The sequence below is a fragment of the Sminthopsis crassicaudata genome, chromosome 6, assembly GCF_048593235.1.
Source record: "Sminthopsis crassicaudata isolate SCR6 chromosome 6, ASM4859323v1, whole genome shotgun sequence".
In the NCBI taxonomy this organism is placed as follows: domain Eukaryota; kingdom Metazoa; phylum Chordata; class Mammalia; order Dasyuromorphia; family Dasyuridae; genus Sminthopsis; species Sminthopsis crassicaudata.
Genome location: NC_133622.1, coordinates 238,712,174 through 238,737,822, shown reverse-complemented (window position 1 = coordinate 238,737,822; position 25,649 = coordinate 238,712,174). Strand labels below are relative to the sequence as shown.

Here is a 25,649-nt window from a genome sequence, read left to right as displayed (position 1 = left end):
TATATACATACACACAAGAATGCATGTATGTATTTACATGGCCACATACATACAAATGTATAAGTGTGTGTATGTATGCTTATAGAGTATTAGGTCTAAAATCATCAAGAACTGTTAACATCTAAATTCAGACATAATTAGTATTTGAGTCTGGACAAATCACTTCATCAGTGTTTGCTTCAGTTTCCTCATCTATAAAATAGGGATAATAATAGCACTTATAACATAGGGTTGTTACAATTAAATGAAATTATATTTATAAAGTGTTTAGCTAAATGTTTGACATATAATAAGATGAATAACAATAAAAAATCTAAGAGCCAGAGTTTCTGGTTAATTAATAATTGATTTATTGATTAAGCCTGCCAATAATCAAATAATTGATAGGAAACAAGCCAAAGGATATTCCCTATCCCATAGAGACCATAAAAATCTATATAACTTTGTAACAAGCAATGCCTGAGACAAGTGAAAATCACCTCTCTTTAGTAGATCTTTAATGAGGAGATGGGGGTAGAAGACTTCAGTTCCCTCTGCTGTTCAAGATTATGGCTTGATCATAAGACTGTAGGATGGTGAAATCCACCTCCATCCAGACTTCTGATTGCTTTTCTTCTTCATAACCTGGGTTACTCTAATGTTTATGGAAAGCTGTAGACTGAATTGTTTACACTCCAAACAGAAATGCCTAAGATTCAACAGCATGTTACTTAAAGCCTAGGAGTAATTTCATCAATCATTTGCAAAACTGACTTTTTAAATAAAATGGGCCTTAATGAAGAAATAGGAAAAAGCCTAGATCACTATCTAATAATTAGTTATGAATAAAATTATGTAAAAATTTCTCTCAATAGTAAATTTTATATAAAATTTTAGCTATTATCAGCTGTTAAATGAAACTTTTACTAGATATATTTTCATTTTCCTATTATATTGAATAGTCTCTACTGTAGCAATTAGAGACTGATTTCATTAACTGGCATAGTACTGAGTTCATGGACATGTGTACATTTTCACCTACTTTATACCCCTAATTGAACCTTTCATTTTTTTTTTAAGTAACAGCTGATAGATTTAGTAATTGTTTCTTTCTATTTGAGTTGGTTTGAAACCATCTCATTTCTCAGAGGAAGGGGCAAAAAGTGTGTTCTGAATTTGAGGTTATTCTTTTTAATAAAGAAAATTCAGTAAACTACTCACAGAAATATAAGAATGAAATTTGAACCAGAGATAAGGATTTATGGGCAATTAGTGGAGACTTTATAACATATATAGGAAACATATAGTGGGAATTATAAGAATGTTTCTATGATGGCATGAATATGGAAAAATTGAGAACAAGCATAAGCCTCAGAGATATAAGTAGTAAAGTACAAAGAAGAGGTTATGTCAAGAAAGGAAATAAATCAAGAACACAGCTGAATAATCAAAATGTTGTAAGAGAAGTCAGGAAATGAATAGGAATTGTGGAATTCAATAGGGTTCCAATGGGTACAACGTCATGACATCTTCCAAGACAAAAGTGATTAAATCTTTGCATACCAGTTACTTATAATTTTGATAATCTAATAAAAATTTAACCACTTTTATGGAACTTATTGTTTTATGTTATAAATGGACAGGATTTGTATAGATTATATGGACTGATGATTTTATTTACTACCTGTTATTGGTGATTTTTTCTTATTTATTCTATGGGAATTATGTATATTCTGGTATTTCATTTTTAGTTAATTGTAAACCCCTCTCATTGGTCATTCAATGTCTTTCCAACTTTCCAGCTGGTCAACTAATATATTTCCCAATATGGTAAATATAGTTTATAAAAATTAAAAATATTTTTATCATAATGTTTGATTCCTTTCTTTTTAAAATAATACCTCCAAACTGAAGTTACATTTAAAAACTTAATTAATAAATACAAATTGTAACTGATTTTAAGAAAAATAATAAAACAATTAATGCAATTGATTTAGATTTCCTTTTCCCAAAATCTTTTGACACCATACCTTTCTCATGGCATTTTTCATTTCAGTATTTCTCAGAGTATAGACTAAGGGGTTGAACATTGGAGCAATGATGGTATAAAATAGAGCAAATGTTTTATCCTCTGGGTAAGTGGTGGGAGGTCGCAGGTAGGAAAAAATTGCAGGTACAAAAAACAAAACTACAACTGTAAAATGGGACCCACAGGTAGAGAGAGCTTTCCGCCTCCCTTCAGCTGAATGGGTGCGTAGAGTCCATAAAATAGTGGCATAAGAAACAAATAAGATCATAAAGATTATCAAGACTATTATCCCTGAATTAATTACAACAAGAACACCAGACATGTAAGTATCTGTACAGGCAATTTCCAGTAAGGGGAAGATGTCACAGAAATAATGATCAATTTCATTGGGGCCACAGAAGGGTAATTTGAGAGTCATGGATAATTGAGGGAAAGAGTGAGCAGCCCCTCCAGCCCAAGCAGCTAACACAAGAAGGTTACATTTCTTTCTGCTCATGATGACCATATAATGGAGAGGTTTACAAATGGCAACATAGCGGTCTAAGGCCATTGCGGTCAGGATGAAGACCTCAATACTGCCAAAAAAGTGCATCCCAAAGATTTGGAACATACAAAAATCATAGGAGATAGTTCTTCTTTTAGTTAATAGATTCTGAAGTAGTTTTGGTGTAACAGTGGAAGTATAGTAGATGTCCATAGAAGACAAGTGACTGAGGAAATAGTACATTGGCTGGTAGAAAAGATGACTAAAATGGATAGAGATGAGAATTACAAGGTTTCCTGTGAGGAGACTGATGTAACAGAAGAAGAAGAAGATACAACAAAATATCTGTGTGTTTGGGTCATCGGATAATCCAAAGAGAATGAATTCAGTGACATTGCCCTTAATCCCCATTTTGTTTTTGGTATTTTATATTCAGGATTAACTTTTATCTGAAATTAGAAGAAAAATTATGTTAATGCAAGCATATTATTGAAAATGTCTTTCATTTCTTAGGATTATTTTTATTTTCATTATTTTTTAAAACTATGTATCATGAATGTCCAGATTGTGGAGCTAGATTGAAAATATGCTCTGAAGATCATATTGGAAGTATGAATAACCTTAATCATAAATGCTTACTCTGGAGAAGAGAACTTTGACATGTCATAATAACTGTCTTCAAATATTGGCAGATTATCATGTGAAAGAGAAATCATGCACTTACATCATATATAAACAAATGGACATGAAAGTACACAATATGTATTCATATATAGGTATATATGCAGGCATGTACATTTACATGTGTATATATAGTCATAATACATATGTATATATATATATATATAGAGAGAGAGAGACAAAGAAAGAATTGAAGCTGAATGAAATTTATTATTTTTTCTTAAAATTTTATCTGTCCAAAATTTCAAATTGCCAAATGACATAATCTATTCCTTCTCCTAACAATATTTCAGATAAATTATTGATATCCATGTGCAGTGTAAGTTTGTGATGAGGCTCTTGTTCAAGCATGCTTGAATGAACTCAAAAGAGTTTACAGATCAAACTCAGTTTTTGGTAATTGAGTCTTTACAATTACTAAATATTTAAATATGATTTTTGAAATAATTTGATTTTAAATTTGGTTGTAATTAATTATTTTAATGATTACTTTGATAATAATTTGCATTATTAATCCCTTCAAATTATGTGATGTTTTTATTGCATAAATAATTGTATGTCCAGGGTTTCTATTTCCCCAGTAACCTGAGCTAATAATTTTACCTGATAATTACAAAATAAGAACATTGTCTAAATAAAAAAAAAAAATTAAAAAAGAATTCTTACTGTTACAGTCATATTCTAAACATCAATTTGTCCAGTTATACTCTGTTGTACCTTTTTTGTGAAAATTTTCTTCAGAACTGAATTGTAAAAATTAAACTATCAAGGAAAAAAAAATTGCATAGAAAATGGTAAACTTAATCTAGATGTATTTGGAAACTGGAACCTTGCACTCTAATTGACTGTGATACTGCACTCATTTTATATAGCGTAAAGACAAAATATAGAAGCCTACTGTACTGCCAAAAATCATTCCCAGATCTGCTTCTAGATTTTTGTGATATTTTTAATCTCTGAATTTGAAGAGACGTCAGAGGGTATGTTTTTGTTAGTGTTATTCAATTTTTTTATGTGTTTGAATCCTGATGGCATTTTCATCATACATACATATTTTTCCAACATTTTTGAGTAATCCATAGGCTTTTATATACTGTTTTAAAAGTCCATGATAGAAACAAAAACTTTAATAAACTCTACAATATGATGTTAAAAACAAAAGACTAATGGGCCATGAAATTAAATAATCCAAGCGTGGAAATTACCATATGCAGTACATAAGACTCAGAGAAGTTAAAGCCATAGTGGTTGATATTAAGTATTAGCGCCTGAATTTTAAGAGGCGACATAGTTCCAAGTTCAGTGCTCTTTCTATAATGTGGAAATTTCATAGCTATAGGGCTAGGTTTTTGTTTGTTTGTTTGTTTCTTTGGTACCTGCAATTTTTCCCTATCTTAGTCTATACTGTAAAACATACTGACACATACACCCAATATGCATGAACATTTTTGGATACGCACAAATATAGATACATACATACCTACATAATCCTAAAAAAAAGCACAAAGTTTACAGGAATATGCTTGAACTAATATAACATTTCTTTTAATTTAAGATAAAATTTAATCTTGAATAGGAAGTATATTTTTTTCATCTCAGTACTTGATAAACTTATTGGAGTGATGTATTATTTCTTCTCTGGCTTATTTTTACAGATGAGCAAACTGAGACAGATAAGATTAAGTGACTTGCCCATGGTCACAAAACTAGTAAAGTGTCTAAAGTCATATTTGAATTCAGGTCCTTCTGATGCCTTGCTAAGTCAACTTATATCTAAAGCAAAATGTACACCACAACTGTGGTGGCAAACTCAAATAGGAATTAAGGCCATTAATTCATATATAAAGATCCATGTGAATTTCATACTAAGTTTAAAATGCAGTATTATTTATAATTTATTGAATTTTTATTTATTTTCTTAAACATTGCCCACTTCCATTTTAATCTGCTTAGGCTCATATGTGTTGTTGCATACATGCAATTTATGGGTCATATGTTCAATATCTCTGCCATGCAACAACATTAATTATCAATCTTCTAGCTTTGTCTGAAGACCACTAATGAATAAGAAGCCATTTCTTCCACAACTTCTCTATTCCATTTTTAAATCTTTCTACCTTTTAAGGGTGCTTAGTATTATCAACCTTCAGTCTTACTCTTATAACTTTCTTTGTTCCCCATTTTACTCACCACTAAAAAAAAAATAATACCTCCTCTGTTTAATATTAATTCAGGCACTTGACTAAGACTATATAGTCACACTTAAAAATTATTTTATTTAGGTTAAACTTATCTATTTTCTTCAACTAATCCTCATGTGGCATGATTTAAATCCCCTTCACCATGCTGGTTGTCCTTATCTGTACATTATCAATATCCTTTCTGAAGCAGGGGCTGTGAACAAACCAGACAGATAAGAAGACAACAGAAGACAAAATGAGTTTTGGAAAGAAATTACCACATAGAAACTAGGGCTGGCAATAGTATTATGTAGGAGGAATAATTGTGTGTTATCAAGAGTAGCAGGAAATAGAGTTCAAAGTTCTATTCCAATTCTCACAAGCTATATGATTATGTCCAAATCATCCTCTGAACCCACTCACGTCTAAAATGGAGATTTTATTTTTTAAATGCTATAGACCAGTGGGATCATTACTTTAATATATTTGAACAGAATTTGCAATTCTGATTGTAAAATGACAGGACTATAGATTTAATGTTGGCAGGGAACTCAGAGGCCATCTAGTTCAACACCATTTTATAGAGCAAGAAATTGAATATTTAAGTAATCTGACAAACGTCGCATAAATAGTAACTGACAGTGTATTTACTAGGAATTTACATCTGAATTCCAGTAAAGGGTTCTTTAACCTTCACTGTAGTATATCGTTTCTGTGACCTATGATTTTAAGGCAAGCAGCATATTGAATTTAGAGGTTTAATTGCTTGTTTATGGTTATACAGAAAATATATATCAAAACAATGATTTTATATTTAAATGCCAATATTTGGTCTTAGTCTATTATTATTTTAATCCAATATGTGGTCTTAATGCACTGTCTCATGCTTTATCTTCTTTAAAATGGGAATATTGACCAACAAGGGAGCTGAACGGCATAGTGGATAGAAACCTGGAATCAAAATAATTGAATTCATATTATGTCTGTGATACTTCCAAATTGTGTTATATTAGTCAAGTCACTTAGATGATCGGTTTCAGATTCTGCATCTCTAAATGGGGGATAATGTAATTGCAAGAACTTTATAAAATGAAATGGTTGCAGAATAGTTATGGCCTGGAGACCTAGAGACAGCAACACATGAGTTTAAATTCCTAGCAGTATAACAGCAGGCAAATCACTTAACTTTGCTTTTGTTGTTGTAATTGTTGTTGTTTCTTTATCTATAAAATGGTTATAATTATAGCCCTTATCTCCCAGGGTTATTGAGAGAATCAGAGGAAAGAGTGAATATGAATTGCTTAGCACAGTGCTTGACACAAAGTAACTACTATTTAAATATTAGCAGTTCTCATTCTCATTACCATGATCAATAATAATGATTTCAAAACCTTGAAGCATTATATATAATGATTGCATTATTGTTATTGGCATGTTTATTGTCATTAATATGCCTTCTATTCAAAATAATAGTGTGCATAAGATTTTGTGAATCTTAACTTGCTAAATCTACAAAAAAGCCACTAAAATATATAATGTCCTATTTGAAAGAACCTCAGAAAATAGAATGTTATAGCAGATATACATCATAAATACATACATATATACAAAATATATGTATGCAAATATATATGTATAAAGATACCTATATGTGTGAAATAATGTAATCTACTCTAACCTTCTTAAAAAGTGAGTGATCTGAAACATCCTCCCCTCCATTAAATGCCTTTCATCATATAATTATTATTTTACATTTTGGGGCCAAGGTCCCCTGATTCCTTACCCTGAGTTATGGTGAAGACAATTAGGTGAGTAAAATTAGATTGGGGGCAATAGACACAGGTGATAATTTCACTCCTTTTTTCATCATGGTGGACTTTCAAAGTCATCAATTTATAATTTAAAAAGATTCATTTCCAATTCTTTCCTCTCTACCTGCTATAAAAATTTAGCCATGTAGTTCAGGAACAAATTGTGATCCTGAATTTTATAAATCTTTACCCAAATTATTCTGCAACAAAATGTCATATATATATGTATATATACAACAAAATGCAAACTGGTTAAGCCTGCATTTTGTCACCTTTCTTTGTATTATGTTTGTTTTGTTCAATGTCAATTAATTGAATCACAATAAATATAGAAGCAGCATGGTTTACTTCAAATCACACTTGGAAGGAATTCATATAATTGGTTATATAACTGCATAAGTATGGAACTTTGAGCAACTCACTTCTCTCATTCTTAATACCTCAGTTTCCTGACTTGTAAAATCATATTAAACTATATCTCTGATATCAAACTCAAATAAAATGGATATAAAATATTTCTGCAGATTATATGTTCATTAGTGTAATTCGGAATTATGCCCAAAGGGCTAAAAAAATTGTGCATAACTTTTGCTACAGCAGTGCCTTTACTGGATCTGTTAGCCATAGACATCATTAAAAAAAAAGAAAAAAAAAAAAAGAAAGAAAGACTACACATTAATAAAATGCTTGTAGCAGACCTTTTTTGTAGTGGCTAGAAAATGAAAATTGAATTGATGCCATCAGCTGGGAAATGACTAAATAAAATATGAATATAATGGAATATTGTTCTATATGAAATAACAAGTAGGCTGATTTCAAAAAAGCCTATAAAACTTACATGAACTAATACTAAGTGAAGTAAGTAGAACCAAGAGAACATTTTACACCTCAAAAACAACAACTAGATTATATAATTGTGATGGACTTGGCTCTTTTCAACAATGAAGTGATTTAAGGAAATCCCAATGGATTTATGAAGGAAAGAACCAAATGCATCCAGAGAGAGAACTATGAAGACTGAATGTGGACAACAAAAGGGTATCTTTACCTTTATTGTTGTTGTTATTTGTTTGCTTTATTATCTTTTTTTTTGCTTTTCATTTTCCCACTTTTCATCTAATTTTTCTTATGCAGTGTGATAAAAGTGAAAATATGTTTTCAAGAATTGTACTACTTTAAGCTGTATTGGATTATTCACTGATTACTACAAATGGATAGGGAGACAGAGAAAAAAAATGAAAAGCAAGATTTTGCAAGGGTGAATAGTAAAGAACTATCTTTGCATTGCATGTATTTTGAAAAATAAAAACTATTATATATATATATGTGTGTGTGTGTGTGTGTGTGTGTGTGTGTGTGTGTATACATATATATATCCAATACGATGAAAATGATAATTTCAGAAAAAAAGGTTGAAAGACTTTTATAAATGGAGGCAGAGTGAAATGAGAAAAACCAAGGTAATTCATATATTAACAATGGTGTATAGAAAAAAAAATTAGCATTTTAATCAATGTGGTGGCCACTTATGATTCTACTGTAACACTAATGAACCATGACATTCACTTGCAAATAGAAACAAAATGAAACAAATTTATTATTTACCTTCTCTGTCAATCATACTCTTTTCCATGATTTTCACAGAATTTGAATAAAGATAGTGTTTTGAAAACTGTTTATGAAGTAGTTAATCACTCTGTTTGCAGAGATAAGTCATTGGAACATTGCTTTATGAACTTACCGTCGCAAGAAGATTGTCATTGAACAGTTTTCCCATGACATCAATTCCTCACACTTAAAAGTGAATGGGGTGTCTGAATGTGGGTCTGTACATGTTTTATAAATTATAAAGAATTCCATAAATTTGAAATAATTGTTGTTATTAAGATTAATGTCAGTTCTAACTTTTGGAGGGAAGGTACCATTTTTGAATGAACAGCTACAAATGACTACTAAACTAAAAGCTGCAAATTTTCAATTTCAATTGACTGAATCTTTTACCAAGAATTTTAACAAAACACAAAGTTAATCCCATTACAATTAACAATTTCCCCCTCCTCTTCATGGAGAGATCAGTGATGCAATTTTTTTATGATAATTAATGCTTATAAAACAGTCACTTTGCACACACTAATAGGATAATAACACACCAACACATACACCAATATAACACTGTAGCCTTCAAATATGGGAGATAGATAAATATCAAAATAAATAAGCAGTTCAGGGAAAACCAAAAGAAAGAGATTTCTCACAATGTATTTTGGGTTAACTCTATTCCTCACTTCCCCAACTCCTACCATAGCCATCTATCTCTAGATCTTCTGTTTAATATAATATAATATAATAATTAATATAATTATGGTAATATAATATAAAGGGATTACTCTAGAGCCCCAAAATCCACATTTAGGATGACTGGGATTTTTCAGAAAAATAGAGCTAGATAAATATAAATGGATAGACAGACAGATAAATGGAAGACATGATACAATGATGGATAAATTGACAAATAATATATTTGACACACATTTATAAAGCTTGACACTGTTTGCTGTGAATAAAGGATTACTGAATATTACAATTGCAAGGATCTTAATAGCTTTGTACTTCAATGTCTAGATAAAATTGACCCACCAACCAAAAAGTTTTGATATTCTTGAGACATAGTCCTACAGCTCTTGCTGGAAAACCTTCAGGAAAGAATAATCAGCCACCACTTTGGGAGCCCATGACACGTTTAGACTTTTCCTGTCTTTTATCAAGTCTGTCTTTGGCTGAACTTCACTTCTGTTAGCATATTTTCCTCCTATTTATGACTTTTGTAATAAAGCAAAGGGAGTGTACACCTTTTTCTTCTTCAAATTTTTCAAGTGCTTGATTTCAATAATCAAGATTCCATGTCTTCCTCCCTCTTCCTCCCCCCACATTTTATTTCTTCCAGAAAATTACATAAGGTAATATTTTCAGAAACTTACTGTTGTTAAATGAAGAATCCAAGGGATTTCAGAATGGTTTTTCCAACGAGTCCTTTATATCCAGCCCTCCTTGATAAAAAATGCTAAGTTGAACCCATAAATAAAACTTTCTATAATGCAGAGATTATAAATTATCATTGGTTAAATCATATTTCCGGACCAGTAAATTTTAAATACAATAAGTAATTGGAAATGTATAATTAGCCTGGAATCAAGCTATTATATCTGTACACTAACACCCATAGCTAAATTAAATTTCACTACCCTACATTACTGAATGATAAAGTCTGGCTCTCCCCAGTAGCCAAACACATTTATCAGACTTTCAATTCAGTTAGAGTTATTGGATTAAATGTAAGTGTGTATAAACTAAAAATGGACAGATTAAGACTGGTATAAATCACCCAAAAAAAGCCTTTGCTGCCCATAAGAATAGGAGAATCCCATCCCCTGTGTACACAGTTTCTGAAAAACTGAGAACAAGTTATGATTTCCTGGCACTGGAAAGGTGGCTGAAGATAGACAGAAATCTTTTTATAATATTTTTGTAATTCAGAAATAAAGGGGGAACATTTCTACAATGCAAAGTAAAATAAATATAACTTTCGACTCCCTAAAGCATCAGTTTGGTAAAAAATAAAAAGAACATCAAAAATGTGAGGATAAATATTCATAAGTCTTTAGGAGTCTGAAAAACTGATGCTGCCGAAAGTAGTTAAGAATTTTTTTCAATTAAACAGTATTAATCAAACTTTACTCCCTCCAGGGCATGTGGGCACTTACCTCCCAGTCTCATGTGACATAGTGGAAAGTGTACTTCATTTAGAAACACACATAATAAATTCACAATTTTTTCAGGTCTTGATTGATTGCCAACTATAATTTTCAACCAGATCTTCCTGGGTTAACACCACAAGAGTAATAACAGCAAGTATATCTATCAATGTGCATAACTATTTTTGGCTGCAATTTATAAGAATGGAGAGAGACGAGGTGAGAAAGAGAGAAGGGGGAAAGAGAAAGAGAGAGAGAGACAGAGACTAATAGAGATATAGACACAGAGACAGGACAGAGACAAATGCAGAAAGAAGCAGAAAGAGAGAGAGAGAGAGAGAGAGAGAGAGAGAGAGAGAGAGAGAGAGAGAGAGAGAGAGAGAGAGAGAGGAGAGAGAGAGAGAGAGAGAGATAGAGAAACAGAGACCAAAACAGAGAGACAAAGAAAGACAGAAAAATGCGCATATGGACAGAGTGAGAGACACACAGAAACTGAGACAGACTTGCATAGACACAGATACAAAGAGAAAAAGAGAGATACATAGATACATGCGAGTTGGTCTGACAATAGAGACAGGAATAATAATTGCCTAGCGGTCCAATTGTTTGGGACTGTTTCTTTTTTCACTAACAAATTTCTATGTGTCACAATTACCATGGAAAAGAATCCAAGACTAATGTGAGTCATCATCAACATGAATTGGAATCATTAAGTTTTACTGAGTTTTTATCTGCCCTGTAAGGCATATGTATCATATACACACTGAGAAATGCAGAAATGAAGAATGAGTGGACAAACAAAATGTCATTACTATCTAAATAAAAATATGGGCTGTAATTTCATTGTTCCCCCTTTGTGTCCTTGGTGAAAAAAATGGGCATTATGTCACCAAATATTCTTTAATGAATAATAGTTGTAATATTCTTCTCTAAATTATATTGTTCTCTGGGAGCAGGTTTCTTGGGGGGCTTCTGGAGGCAGCCTTAGTTTCAGCTCAAGAGTAATCACCCCAAATGCAGCCAGTTATAAAGTCCAGATCCTATTAAAATCTCCTTCAAAGTCTTGTCTCCTTCCTTGTGCCCTGGTTATCTTTCTTAGAGGCCTATATCTCTCTCCTTGGTTCCAAGAGCTCCTGTTTACTAGCTTCCTCCAAATGAGCTTCTAGTGGGCTTCTCCTTCTGGCCCCTAGAGAGCTCCCTCCTTATATGCCCCTCACTGAGTAATACACCAAATTATTATATCACTAGGAAACCATTATTTATTGTAGGATTAAATCAATGCTAAATTCGACTTAACCCATTGTCTCCTCAATCCCACTGAGTACCTTGTTTCAAGTTCTGGGCCATACACATCTCCTTGTAGGATCAGATCAATCATACTGAACCATGCTAATTTAGATAATTATTGTCTCTATAAATTCCACTGTCTTAGTACCTTGTAAGAATCGTAACAAATAGTTTTTAAATAATCAAATCAAATGTGAAAACCAGGGACACATTCTTATCAAAGATTTCCATAATTGCTGGGGATTGGCCCCAGGCATTGTACAATTTAGTCACTTCATAAATAGTATATTAAGAAAGGATGAGCAGAAAGAATAATCTTCCCATTTTATCTTCCTTGCATGAGTCTTCATTTTAAATCCAAAATATTTTTTCTCTTATATGAAGGCAAAGTAAGCTGTGTGAAAGGGCCAGGTTCTGTATGAATTCTGAAGAAACCAAAGTTTTTCTTTGATAATCAAACACATCAGTCAAATTCAACAAACATGCTCTGTGTCAGGCACTGTGCCAAGCACTTAAAGTAGGTAAAAGTTAGCAAAAAGTAAGACAATCCTTGACCTCAAGGAGCTTACATTATAATAATGAAAGGCAACATATAAAAGAGTCCAAAAAACTTAGGAAGAGAGAAGATAGGAAAGACTACATTTATGGTAATAATTTTCCTGATGCTGAACCAACCCTGAATTCCTAGTAAAAATTCCACTTGGTCATATTATCCTGCTGATAAGTAGCTGTAATTTCTTTGCTAATATTTTATTTGAAATTTCTGCACCAATATTCATTAGGGAGATTGGTCTAATTTTCTTTCACTGTTTTGGCTTTTTCTGATTTAGATATCAGTACCCTATTTGTGTTATAGAAGGAATTTGGTAATATTCTTTTATCTATTTTTCCAAATAGATTACAAATTTAGGAATTAATTATTCTTTAAATGTGTGATAAAATTCCCTTGTGAATCCATGGAGATTTTATCATAGGGATTTCATTAATGGCTTGTTTAATTTATTTTTCTAAAATTGGATTACTTAAGTAATTTATTTCCTCTTCTCTTACTATGGGCAATTTATATTTTTGTAATATTCATCCATTTTGGTTAGATTGTTGGATTTGCTACTGTATAATTGGATAAAATATATCCTAATTATTACTTTAATTTCTTTCACATCATTGGTAAATTCACCCTTTTCATGTTTGATGCTGGCAATTTGATTTTTTTCTTTCCTTTCTCTAATCAAATTAACACAGAGATTTATTCATTTTATTATTTTTTTTCATAAAACCAACTCTGTTTTATTAATTAGTTCAATAGTTCTCTTAGTTTCAATTATGTTCATCTTTCTTATGAATTTCAGAATTTCTAATTTGGTATTTAATAGAGGGTTTTTAATTTCTTTTTTTTCTAGCTTTTTTAGTTGCATGCTCAATTCAGTGATCTCCTCTATCTCTATTTTATTCATGTAGCTATTTAGAGATATGAAACTTCCCCTAGAAGAAAAAGAAGTCATGTGAACCATTGTAAAAAGATAAATTTCAGCCATAATTTGGTTTGATTGGTAAATATTTTTTAACTAAACATTTAACATTAATGAAGTAACTCTTTCAATTCAAGATCCAGAATTTACCCTTAAGACTGCTAATATAAAATAGACAAATTTGTTAAACAGCTGATATGGAAGGAGGAAAAGTGCCTAATAGCTTTATAAAAATTCAAATGTTGAAGAAAGTATTTTATCAAATTGAAGAGGAAATAGAAAACCCTTTGTCAACTTTTTTTCAAAAGAAAAAAAATCTATGAATAGTAAAAGAAACAAAACTTCAGATTACTTGGGAAAAAACTATTTTGATGACAATGAAGTTGATTTATAAATTTACATTTTGTGTGTGACATTAATTTATATGTTTCTGAATTGACAATTTATATATTTGTTTCAAGAAAATAAAAACATATTTTATATGTCTGACATGATTTTTTTTTTGGCCTGCTCAAAGGTGATGACAAAGTTTTGTATTCTATTCCTAGATAGTCAACACTAGCCTTTATACTGCTATGCCTTTAAAAAATAAATTTAATTTACTTGTTTTTAAATGTATTTTTAAATGTGTTAAAAACACACATATTATGTTACCACTTAAAATATTTTGATAATTATTTCAATATGATTTTTTAAATTGTCTATATATTTTTCAACATTATTCTGAGTCATTCAAAGATTTTTAAAATCCACAATGAAAACAAAAATGTTAACATTCCTTATTATAGAATGCTAGATTCAAAAGACAAATGGACTGTGAGATTATGTAGTCCAAGCCTGTAATTCATAGTATATGAGAGCCAAAGTAATTAAAGCCATAGTGGTGGTGTTAAGAATCAGCACCTATACTCTAAGAGGTTACACGACTCTAATTTCAGTGTTCTTTCCATAATGCCAAATGACTAACCTGATCATTGGTGAATATGGCTGAGAAGCTTGAAATATAGTGTTTGATCTACTTGAGTGTCTGTCAAAATAAACTTCTTTTAAAGCTTTATGCCTGAGCTATTTATTCTCTCAGAAAGTTCATCAGCTCTTTGTTTTCAGTCAACATCTGATTTTGTTATGCTATTTGAGGTTTTCTTTGCAAAGACACAAGTAGTTTATCATTTCTTTCTCTGATTTATTTTACAGATGAGGAAACTGAGGTAAACAGTGTGTAGTGATTTCCTCATTAATGAGAGTCTGAATTGCCTTTTTGACAGCAGGCCGGGCATCTACTTCTCCAACTGACTGCCCTCACTTGCTCAAATGACACAAACAGATGAACTTAGAAATACAGTCTTCAGATAACTCTCTCTTTCACTGACAATTAATTTCCCAATCAATCTTTGGAAAACCTTAATGCATTTCTGGATATTCACTATCTGAAAATCAAGTGTCATATTCAGCCTAGAATATTTAGCATCCAGAGGCACAAGGAAAGATTCATCAAATTATGTCACCATTGATTTATTTAGATTGTTATTTACTATACTATTAATTAGTTACTAAGAAACAAGAGACTGGGAATGAAGAGTTCATGTTATAGTTTGAAACCTATTAAGCCATTTACTGACCTACACAGAGCTATTGGGGAAAATAACTTATACATAGTTTGAATCTTTCAATATGTGAAGCACAGAGAGTCGAGGAATCAGTTGAGGTAATTTTACAATTACACAATATATATTGCACATATATGCATACATTATACAAACACATATATTACACACATATATATAGGCATTATACACATACACACATATATGTATACGCATTGATTATACGACATAAACAATAATGCTTGTTCCTAATTTTATGTTTGCTTTTATTGGAAGTAAAAAAAAATAAATTATATCTATTCAAAGGTGATATGCTAAACTTTATATTATAAGTAAGTAACTTAAGGTATAATGAGCACTTAAAAGATATGACTTGGGAGAAAGAAAAAATATGGACAACACAAAAACTGGACATTATCTCACTAAATAATGTATTTGTTGTCAACTTTTGTAATCCCTACTCATGCCCATCATCCTGCCTTCACTCCAATATTGATATGTCATACCTTTCATATAACTTTCATCCTAAAATTACATTTGAATAGTCAAGCCCTTTTTCTTTCCATGAAATGCTGCAAGAGAAAAAAAAAATTAAGTGCCCAGGGTCACAGAGATAGGAAGTATTAAGTATCTGAGACCAGATTTGAACTCTGGTCCTCCTGAATTCAGGGCTGGTGCTCTATCCACCGTGCCACCTAGCTGCCCCTGACTGCAAGAGAAACTTAATGCAACTGATTTTGATTTTCTTTCCCTAAAATCTTTTGACACCACACCTTTCTCATAGCATTTTTCATCTCAGTATTTCTCAGAGTATAGATTAAGGGGTTGAACATAGGAGCAATGATAGTATAAAACAGAGCAAACACTTTATCTTCTGAATAGGTGGTGGGAGGTCGAACATAGGAAAAAAATGCAGGCACAAAAAACAAAATGACAACTGTGAAATGAGACCCACAGGTAGAGAGAGCTTTCCTCCTCCCTTCAGCTGAATGTTTGCGTAGAGTCCATAATATAATAGCATAAGAAACAAATAAGATCACAAAGATTACCAATGCAATTATCCCTGAATTCAGTACAACAAGAACACCAGACATGTAAGTATCTGTACAGGCAATTTTCAGTAAGGGGAAGATGTCACAGAAATAATGATCAATTTCATTGGGGCCACAAAAGGGTAATTTGAGAGTCATGGATAATTGAGGAAAAGAGTGAGCAGCCCCTCCAGCCCAAGCAACTAACACAAGAAGGTTGCATTTCTTTCTGCTCATGATGACCATGTAGTGGAGAGGTTTACAGATGGCAACATAGCGGTCTAAGGCCATTGCGGTCAGGATGAAGACCTCAATACTGCCAAAAAAGTGCATCCCAAAGATTTGGAACATACAAAAATCATAGGAGATAGTTCTTCTTTTAGTTAATAGATTCTGAAGTAATTTTGGTGTAACAGTAGAAGTATAGTAGATGTCCATAGAAGACAAGTGACTGAGGAAATAGTACATTGGCTGGTAGAAAAGATGACTAAAATGGATAGAGATGAGAATTATAAGATTTCCTGTGAGGAGACTGATGTAACAGAAGAAGAAGAAGATACAACAAAATATCTGTGTGTTTGGGTCATCTGATAGTCCAAAGAGAATGAATTCTGTTACATTGCCCTTTGTTGCCATTGTGTTTTGGTACTTTATATTCCAGATTAAATTTTATCTGAAATTAGAAGAAAAATTGTATTACTGCAAGCATAGTTCTATAAATATCTTCCATTTGTCATAAGGAAGGGAATTCACACATTTATATGATGCCATATATATGGCATAATTACATGCCATGTAATTCAGAGATATCTAGAAAGACTTTTATGAATGGATACAGAATTAAGTGACCAAAATCAAGAAAATAATGCATACATTAACAACAGTGTAGAGATAAAAATTGAAGAATTTTAATCAATGTGGTGACCACTTACGATTCCACCATCCTATTCACTTCCAAATGGGAAAAAAAAAATTAAACATTTTAGGACATAGTCAAAAAAATTATATCTTGATTTAGAAAACTACATTTTCATTAGCTGTATGTTATTTAATTTTAATTTATTTTTTAAGATATTTTCTAATTATGTTTTTGCATGGTTCAAGCTGAAGTTGAAAGTGTGGGCATTCGACAACTCTGTACTAGATGACTTCTAAAGCATCATCATGTATTCAAATTCTTTGGTTTCTTTTAAGTTGTTTTATATGCCTAATATCTCATACTTAGTGTTCCAAGATCCTGTCTAGTGCTAATATTCTATGTTCTATTTTGTTAGACTGTTTCTAGTTCTACCATTCAAGATCCCTTCTCCCACAAATGACTTTTATGTTGTATTGTATGAAATTAACCAGAATTTAAAAGTTCTGTTCTAAAAGTCCTTCCAGATTTAATATACTCCATGTCTGTAAGTTCTTCTTAGTTCTAACATTCTTTTTTCTCATTATAATTCTTCTTCTTCTTTTGAGAAGCAATTGAATTTACATGACTTGCCCAAGGTTACATAGAAAACAGTAAGTGTTGTCAGGTGAATGACATTGGATTTGAACTCAGGTACTCCTGTTTCCAGGGCTGGTGCTCTATTCACTGCCCCATTTAGCTGCGTTCCCAAAAATTATGACTCATTGGAATTACTCAATTTCCTATTCTGGTTATTTATTGAATTATAAAAGGAGGTGAAAATAAAAATAACGGTCTTGGAGTCAGAATACCTGCATTCATTCTATGGTCATGATCTAAAGCTCTAACATTCTATGACTATAATGTCCATTTAAAAGACAATGAATATTTCCATTCCTTAGAATAATTATTATACTTGAAGTAATGTTACTACACCAATCAGAAAAATGTAAAATATATGTACATTCTTAAATACATATGTTGATATAGAAATATGATTTGTATGGGAAAACAATGAGATTTATTTTCCTTAACTAAGACATAATCATCTTACACACACATTCACACAGACACATATACTCATAAGCAGTTTAAAATGTAAATAATGCTCAGTCACAAGAAACAAAGACACAAAAGGAAAATGAAAAATGAGAATAGGAATATCTCCAAGGAAACTTACCTTAAATCTTCAATGTCTAAGCAACCTTTCAGAATAGATCATAAAGGAGAAAATTCTGACAACTGAAAGTTTTCTGATATTAGATTGCTTGGCATTGCATGAACAAAATATATATAAAATTAATTAAGTTTTATAATTCCCATACCCCTACTGCTCTCATTTGGTGTTCATTGCAGGCATGGCAAAAATTTTTAAAAATAAATAAATAAAACACTTTGGGATAAGTATCATATTAGCTGGATTCTGGTCCATTCTTCAGAGTACATAGGATTGTGTTCCTTAAGACATGAATTTATAATCACACTTTAGACAGATGTGAATTAAGTGATCACTTTATTGTTCAAAATATTATTTACCTCCTATATACAATCCTATAGACAATCATATTCTTTTCTATGATTTTCACAAAATTTGTATTAAGGTAGTGTTTTGCTTATAAAGCAGTTAATTACTATGTTGTAGAGAAAAACCATCAAAGTTCTCATTGCTTTATGAACATGCCCTCTGCAGGATGTTCCTATTGAACAGATTTACCATAACATCAATTCCTCACTCTTAAAATACAAATATCAACAAATCTGGATAAAAAGTGACTGTCATTATTTCATGCAAAACTTAATATTTAATTATTTGATCTCAAAAATGAGATATTTGAATCAGATAATCTCTGTAATTTGATCCAAGGTCTAGCTTTATTTCATATCCTTTTGTTTCTACATTTTCATTTTTCTGATCTTCAGTTTCTTCATTTTCAAGAGAAGAATAAAGTGTATAACTACTTCTTGTAGTTTGAGAGTCAAAGAAGATAATATGGGAAATTATTTGTAAGCCTAAGGTTAAGAACATAAATATCCATGACAAAGAGGGCAAGGATCTTGACAATGGTGATATTGTTATTGATGATGATGATGATGATGATGATGATGATGATGATGATGATGATGAAAGGGTGGAGGATGTGCGTGTGGGCTGTGCCTGAGAGTGGGGATGGGGAGTGTGAGTGTGGGTATGTATATGCTTTATAAGCTATAAAGTATTCCATAAACATGAAATCTTTATTGCTATTCAAAGATTTATGTCAATTCTTCCCACTTTTAGAGGGGAAGTAACATTTTTGAATGAATAGTTTCAAATGGCTACTGAATCAGAGTTTCAATATTTCAATTGACTGAATCTTTTACCAAGAAGTTTTAACAAAACACAAAGTTAATCCCATTGCATTTAATTATTTCTCCCTCCTCTTCATGAGGGATTAGTGACATAGTTCTTGATGTCAATTAATGCTTATAAAACTGACATATACACACAGATAATAGGAAAATCACACACAAACACACACACACAACACACGCACATGAACAGCCCTGTAATACAAGATTTTACCTTTCCAATGGTGAGAGAATAGATAAATAGATAAATAAGTAAAGCAAATAAGTATTTCTAGGAAGTAAAAAAGCAGTTGAGGGAAAACCAAAAGAAAACTATTTCTCAGAATGTGTTTTGGGTTAGCTCAACTCCTCAAATCCCTTCTTCTGACCATAATCATCTATCTCTACGTCTTCTGCTTAATATAATAACCTATAATACAAAGGAGTTAGTCAAGATCCTCCAAAATCCACATGTAGAATGAAGGAGATATTCTTTTCAAAAAAATAGATTGCTATATAAATATAGACATATAGATAGATAAATAGATAGACAGGTAGATAGATAGATAGACAGGTAGATGATAGATAGATAGACAAAGAGAGAGAGAGGAAAAGGAGAGGGAAGATAGAGAGAGTGCCAGAGAGAGGACATGATATGATAGATAAACTGAGGAATGACATTTCAGAAACATACATTCATAAAACCTTTTTACTTGCTATTTCTAAAGGATTGCAGAATATCAGAAGTGTAAGGATCTTAATGGCATACTCTACCATGTAGATAAAATCAAGCAAGCAACCAAATGATATAGAAAGTCTTGACACAGTCATACAGCTCTTGTGGGAAAACCTTCAGAAAAGCATAACCAACTACTTCTTTTGGGAGCCCATGTTTAGACTTTTCCTGTTTCTTTTTATCATCTGTTTTTAGTTTAATTTTACCACTTTTAACATTTTATTTTTGCTTCTATTTATGACTCTGGTAATAAAGCAAAGTGGATCTAAGACTTTTTCTGCATCAGATCTTTCAAGTACTTGATTTCAGTCATCATGATTCCATTTTCCCTCCTACCATTCTGTGGACACACACACACACACACACACTTTTCTCTTCCAGAAAATCATGTAAGATAATGTATAAGGAAACTTACTGTTGGATGATGAATCCAAGAGATTTCAGTGTGATGCTCCAATGAGTACCTTTTATCCAACCCTCCTTGGGAAAATGAGCTAAGTTGAAATTGTCATTATAATCTTCTACAACCCGAGATTATAAATTTTCACTGGTTAAATCATATTTCCTGACCTCTAACTTTTATAAGCAATAAATAATTGGTAATGTCTAATTAACTTGGATTCTAGCTATTATATCTGTACACCAACATCCTTAGCCAAATTGAATTCCACTGCCCTACAATACTGACTGGTAAAGTTTAATATTAGCCAAGTCTGATTTTATCCACTGGTCAAACACATACTTCAGACTCTTGATTCAGTTAGAGCTTTTAGATTAAATCCAAGTGTTTATAAACCAGAAATGAACAGATCAAGACTGATGTAAGTCATAAAGAGTAAGCCTGTTCTACCTTCAGCAATGAAAGAATTCAAGCCACTGGACACACAGTTTCTGAAAAACTGAGAACAAATAATTATTTCCTCAGCACTGGAAAGGTAATTGGAGATTGAGACACATTTTTACATCATGTCTTTGTAATTCAGAAAGAATGGAAGAACATTTCTACATTGTAAAGTAAAATAAATATAACATTCAGCTCTCTAAAGCATCAGTTAGAAAAAAAAATAAAAAAGAACATTTAAGCAGATTCTAACACATTAAATGAAGTATTTATAAGTCTTTGAAAGTCTCAACAACTGATGCTCTCACAAGTTTAGAATGTTTGTTGTTTTTTTTTTGTTTTTTTTTTTTTTCAATTAAGTAGTAGTAGTTCAATTGTACTCCCTCCAGGGCATGTAGACACTTACCTCCTGAAGTCATGTGGTATACAACAAAGTGTACTATTTTTAGAAACACAGGTAATAATTTCACAATTTTTCAGATCCTGACCGCCAGCTGTCATTTTTAACTAGATCTTCCTTGGTTGGCAACATGAGACTCATAACAGCAAGTATATTTGACAATATATATAACTGCTTTTGGCTAACAATTTGCGTAAATGAGGGAGAAAAAGAGAAGACACAGAGGGAAATGAAAAAGAGAGAGAGAGAGAGATAGACAGACAGAGAGAGAGACAGAGGAAGAGACAGACAGAGGCAGAGATGGAGAAACAGAGATGGAGACAAAAATAGAGAAAGAGATAAAGAAACAGAGTGATAGAGAAACACAGAAAGACAGAAACAGAGGTATAATATAGGGAGACAGAGACAGAGAAATAGAGAGAGAAGCAGAGACACACAGAGAGACATTGTCAGAGAGAGAGACACACACACACTCAAAGAGAAGAAATAGAGAAAGAAACATAAAGACAGAGACAGAGACCCACAGAATCAGAGAGGAGCACAGAGAGACTAAGAGAGTTACATAGAGAGACTTGCATACACAAAAAAGATAGGTAAATGGAGAGAAATACAAAGAAAAAAATAAAAAAAAAATAGAGACAGAGAGAGGAGAATAAGTCTTTCTGAGATAAGAGACAGGAATAACCCTTATCTAGAGGTATAATTATTTGGGACTACTTTTTTCACTAACTGAAATATTCTATGTATCAGGGTTACTCATGAAGAAGAATCCAAAGCAATTTAGAGCTCTCATCGTTAATATGATGGGAATCCTTTCTTTTTACTAACTTTTTGATGTGCCCCTATCAGGCTTGTACTTTTGTAACATACCTTTGAATAATGGTATGTATGAAGAAAAGATTCATAGAAATCAAGCAAACTGTGGCCTATATGCCCAAACTCACATTTTGGATCTGGACTTTAGGCCATGTTTTTCTAACCTGAATTATAGTGCAATTATAACAGAGGTTAGATGCAAAGCGGTTAAATGAACATGTCCTTAGTTTAGAGTCAGGAAGACCTGTGTTCAAATAAAATCTCAGACACTAACCAGTGTATGTAACCCTGGGCAAGTAACTTAATCATATTTATCTCAGTTACATCATCTTCAAAATTGAGATAGTGAAAGAAATGGAAAACTGCTGTAATGTCTTTGCCAAAAAAACCCAAATGGATCAAAAACAATCAAACAATACAGAAATAAATGAAGCACTACAAGGCAGAATAAAGGAAGAAAGTAACAACTAAACATTAATTTTCAAATCATTCATTTACTAATTGATTCCCATATACTAAGCATTGTGCTAAAAACAATAGATTTAAGGAAAAAAACTTTTTAAAATTCTGCCCATAAAATATATATATATATATATATATATATATATATATATATATATATATATATATATTTGAATGGAAGATATTGCCAATGTGAATCAATGGAAGACATTTAGCAGCATTTATAAAAAACACTACAGAATATAGGAATAAATGAAGTTTCCTAAAAATGATCAGTACCATGTAATTAAAAATCATCAGCTAAGCAGCATATGTAATGGGAATAAAGTAGAACCATTCCCAGTAAGATCAGGGGTGAAACAATGTTGCCCACTATCACCATTAATAATCAATATTGTATTAAATGTTAGCATTATAAATAAGAGAAGAAAAAGAAATGAAAGGAATTAGAGTTGGTGATGAGGTAACCAAATTATCACCCTTTGTAAATGATATGATGGTATGCTAAGAAAACCCTAGCGAATCAATTGAAAAACTACTACAAATAATTCACAACTTTAGTAAAATTTCAGGATACAAAATTAATCCACAGAAATCATTTACATTTTTATATTATCAACAAAGTCTAGCAGCAAGTAATACAAAGAGAAATTCCATTTAAAAAACTGTAGATAATATAAAGCATGTGGGAGTCTACCTATCAAGGCAAAATCAATAATTGTACGAACACCACTACATAACACTTTCTACACAAATAAAGGTAGATCTAATAAATTGGGAAAATATCCAATGCTCATGGGTAGGTGGAACTAATACAATAAATATGACAATACTATTTAAATTAATCTATTTATTCAATGCCATAACAAACTCTTCAGAAATTATTTTATAGAGCTAGAAGAAATGACAAAGTTCATCCAGAAGAACAAAAGGTCAAGAATTTTGAGGCAATTTTAAAAAATGCAAATTAAGGTAGCATAACTGTAACAGTCTTAATACTATATTATAAACCAGTGATCATCAAAACCATTTTGTACTGGCTGAGAAATAGAATAGTTGATTCACAGAAGAGGTCATATTTACAAGAGACTATAATCAATGACTATAGTAATTTAGTGTTTAATAAACCCAAAGACCTCAGATTCTGGGATTCAAAATTCAAAATTCACTATTTGACTAAAACTGCTGGGAAACTGGGAAATTAGTGTAGCAGAAACTAGGCATTGACACACACCTAACACTCTACAGCAATATAAGGTCATAACAGGCTCATGATTTAGACATAAAGAGTGATACTATAAGAAAATTAGAAGAAAAAAGAATAATCTACCTCTCAGATCTGTGGAGAAGGAAGAAATTTGTGGTCAAAGAAGAACTAAAGTAAGTTATGGAATGCAAAATGGATATTTTTGATTATATTAAGTTAAAAAGATTTTGTATAAACAAAACCAATGTAGACAAGATTAGAAGCAAAGCAAATTATCTTGGAAAGAATTTTTATCCAAGAGTTCTGATAAAGCCTTATTTCTAAAAATATAGAGATCTGATTCAAATTTCTAAGAATTCAAGCCTTTCTCTAATTGATAAATGGCCAAAGGATATGAGCAGACAATTTTCAGATGAAAAAATTAAAGCTATTTGCAGCAATATAAAAATTCTCTAAATCACTATTGATTAGAGAAATGCAAATTAAGTCAATTCTGAGATACCACTACACATCTCTCTGATTGACTAAATAACAACAATAACAACAAAAAGCAATGATTAATGTTGGAGGTGATATAATTTTGGTGGAGTTGTGAGCTAATTCAACCATTCTGGAGAGCAATCTGAAACTGAATCTAAAGGGCTAAGAAAATATGCATATCCTTTGATCCAACATTATTGCTCTATGAAAATGATGAGCAGGATGATTTCAGAGAAACCTACAGAGACTTATATGACCTGATGGTAAATGAAGTGAGTTGAAACAAGAGATTATTGTACACAGCAACAGCAAAACTTCAGGATGATCAATTCTGATGGATGAGGCTCTTTTTAACAGTGAGATGACTCAGGCTAGTTTTACTGGTCTTGTGATGAAAAGATTCATCTGTACCAGAGAGGACTGTGGGGATGGGATATGGATCACAATTTAGTATTTTCACTTTTTTTAAGTTGTCTGCTTGTATTTTCTTCTCTTTCTCACTTTTCCCCTTTTTGATATAATTTTTATTGTTCATTATTATAATTGTGGAAATATATATGTATATGTAAGAATTATGTATGTTTAATATACTTGATTACTTACCATCTAGTGATCTAGTGAAGAGAATTGCTGGAAAGGAATGGAAAAAATGGACAAGGTTTTGCAAGCTTGAATGTTGAAATTATCTATGTTTGGGGAGAAAAAAAAAACTTTTAAAAAAGAGAGGGAGAGAAGGAAACTCTGACCATATTTTCCCCATAGCTTTGTTTCCCTTTTAATTTTGTTTCTGTTGGTTTGTTTGTGTAAGATGTTTTTAATTTAATGTAATCAAAGTTGGTTATTTTTCCTTTCATAATGTTCTCTAGTTCTTCCTTGTCATAAATTCTTTTTCCCTTCTCCAAAACTTGATAGGTAAATTGTTACTTACTCTCCTAATTTGTTTATGGTATCTTTATGCCCAAATTATGTACCCTTTTTGACCTTATTTTAGTATGAGATTGTAGCCCAATGCTGAGTTTCTAGCATATTATTTTCCAGTTTTCCCAGAGATTTTTGTCAAATAATGATTTCTTATTCCAGAAGCTACAGTTTTGGGGGTTATTAAATATGAGGTTACTACAGGTCTGATTATTATATCACATAAAAATTTTGCATCAATATTCATTAGTAAGATTGG

At 31.6% G+C, this 25,649-nt stretch overlaps 2 protein-coding genes across 2 annotated transcripts; both read right to left on the bottom strand.

Moving 5' to 3' along the window:
- Positions 1-1,958: 1,958 nt before the first annotated feature.
- Positions 1,959-2,903, bottom strand: LOC141547415 (olfactory receptor 4P4-like). Its single transcript, XM_074275849.1, has one exon. The coding sequence runs from the start codon at positions 2,901-2,903 to the stop codon at positions 1,959-1,961; it is 945 nt and encodes a 314-aa protein (XP_074131950.1).
- A 13,095-nt stretch (positions 2,904-15,998) lies between these two features.
- LOC141547414 (olfactory receptor 4P4-like) lies at positions 15,999-16,943 on the bottom strand. Its single transcript, XM_074275848.1, has one exon. It carries the CDS (start codon positions 16,941-16,943, stop codon positions 15,999-16,001), a length of 945 nt encoding a protein of 314 aa, XP_074131949.1.
- Positions 16,944-25,649: the final 8,706 nt, after the last annotated feature.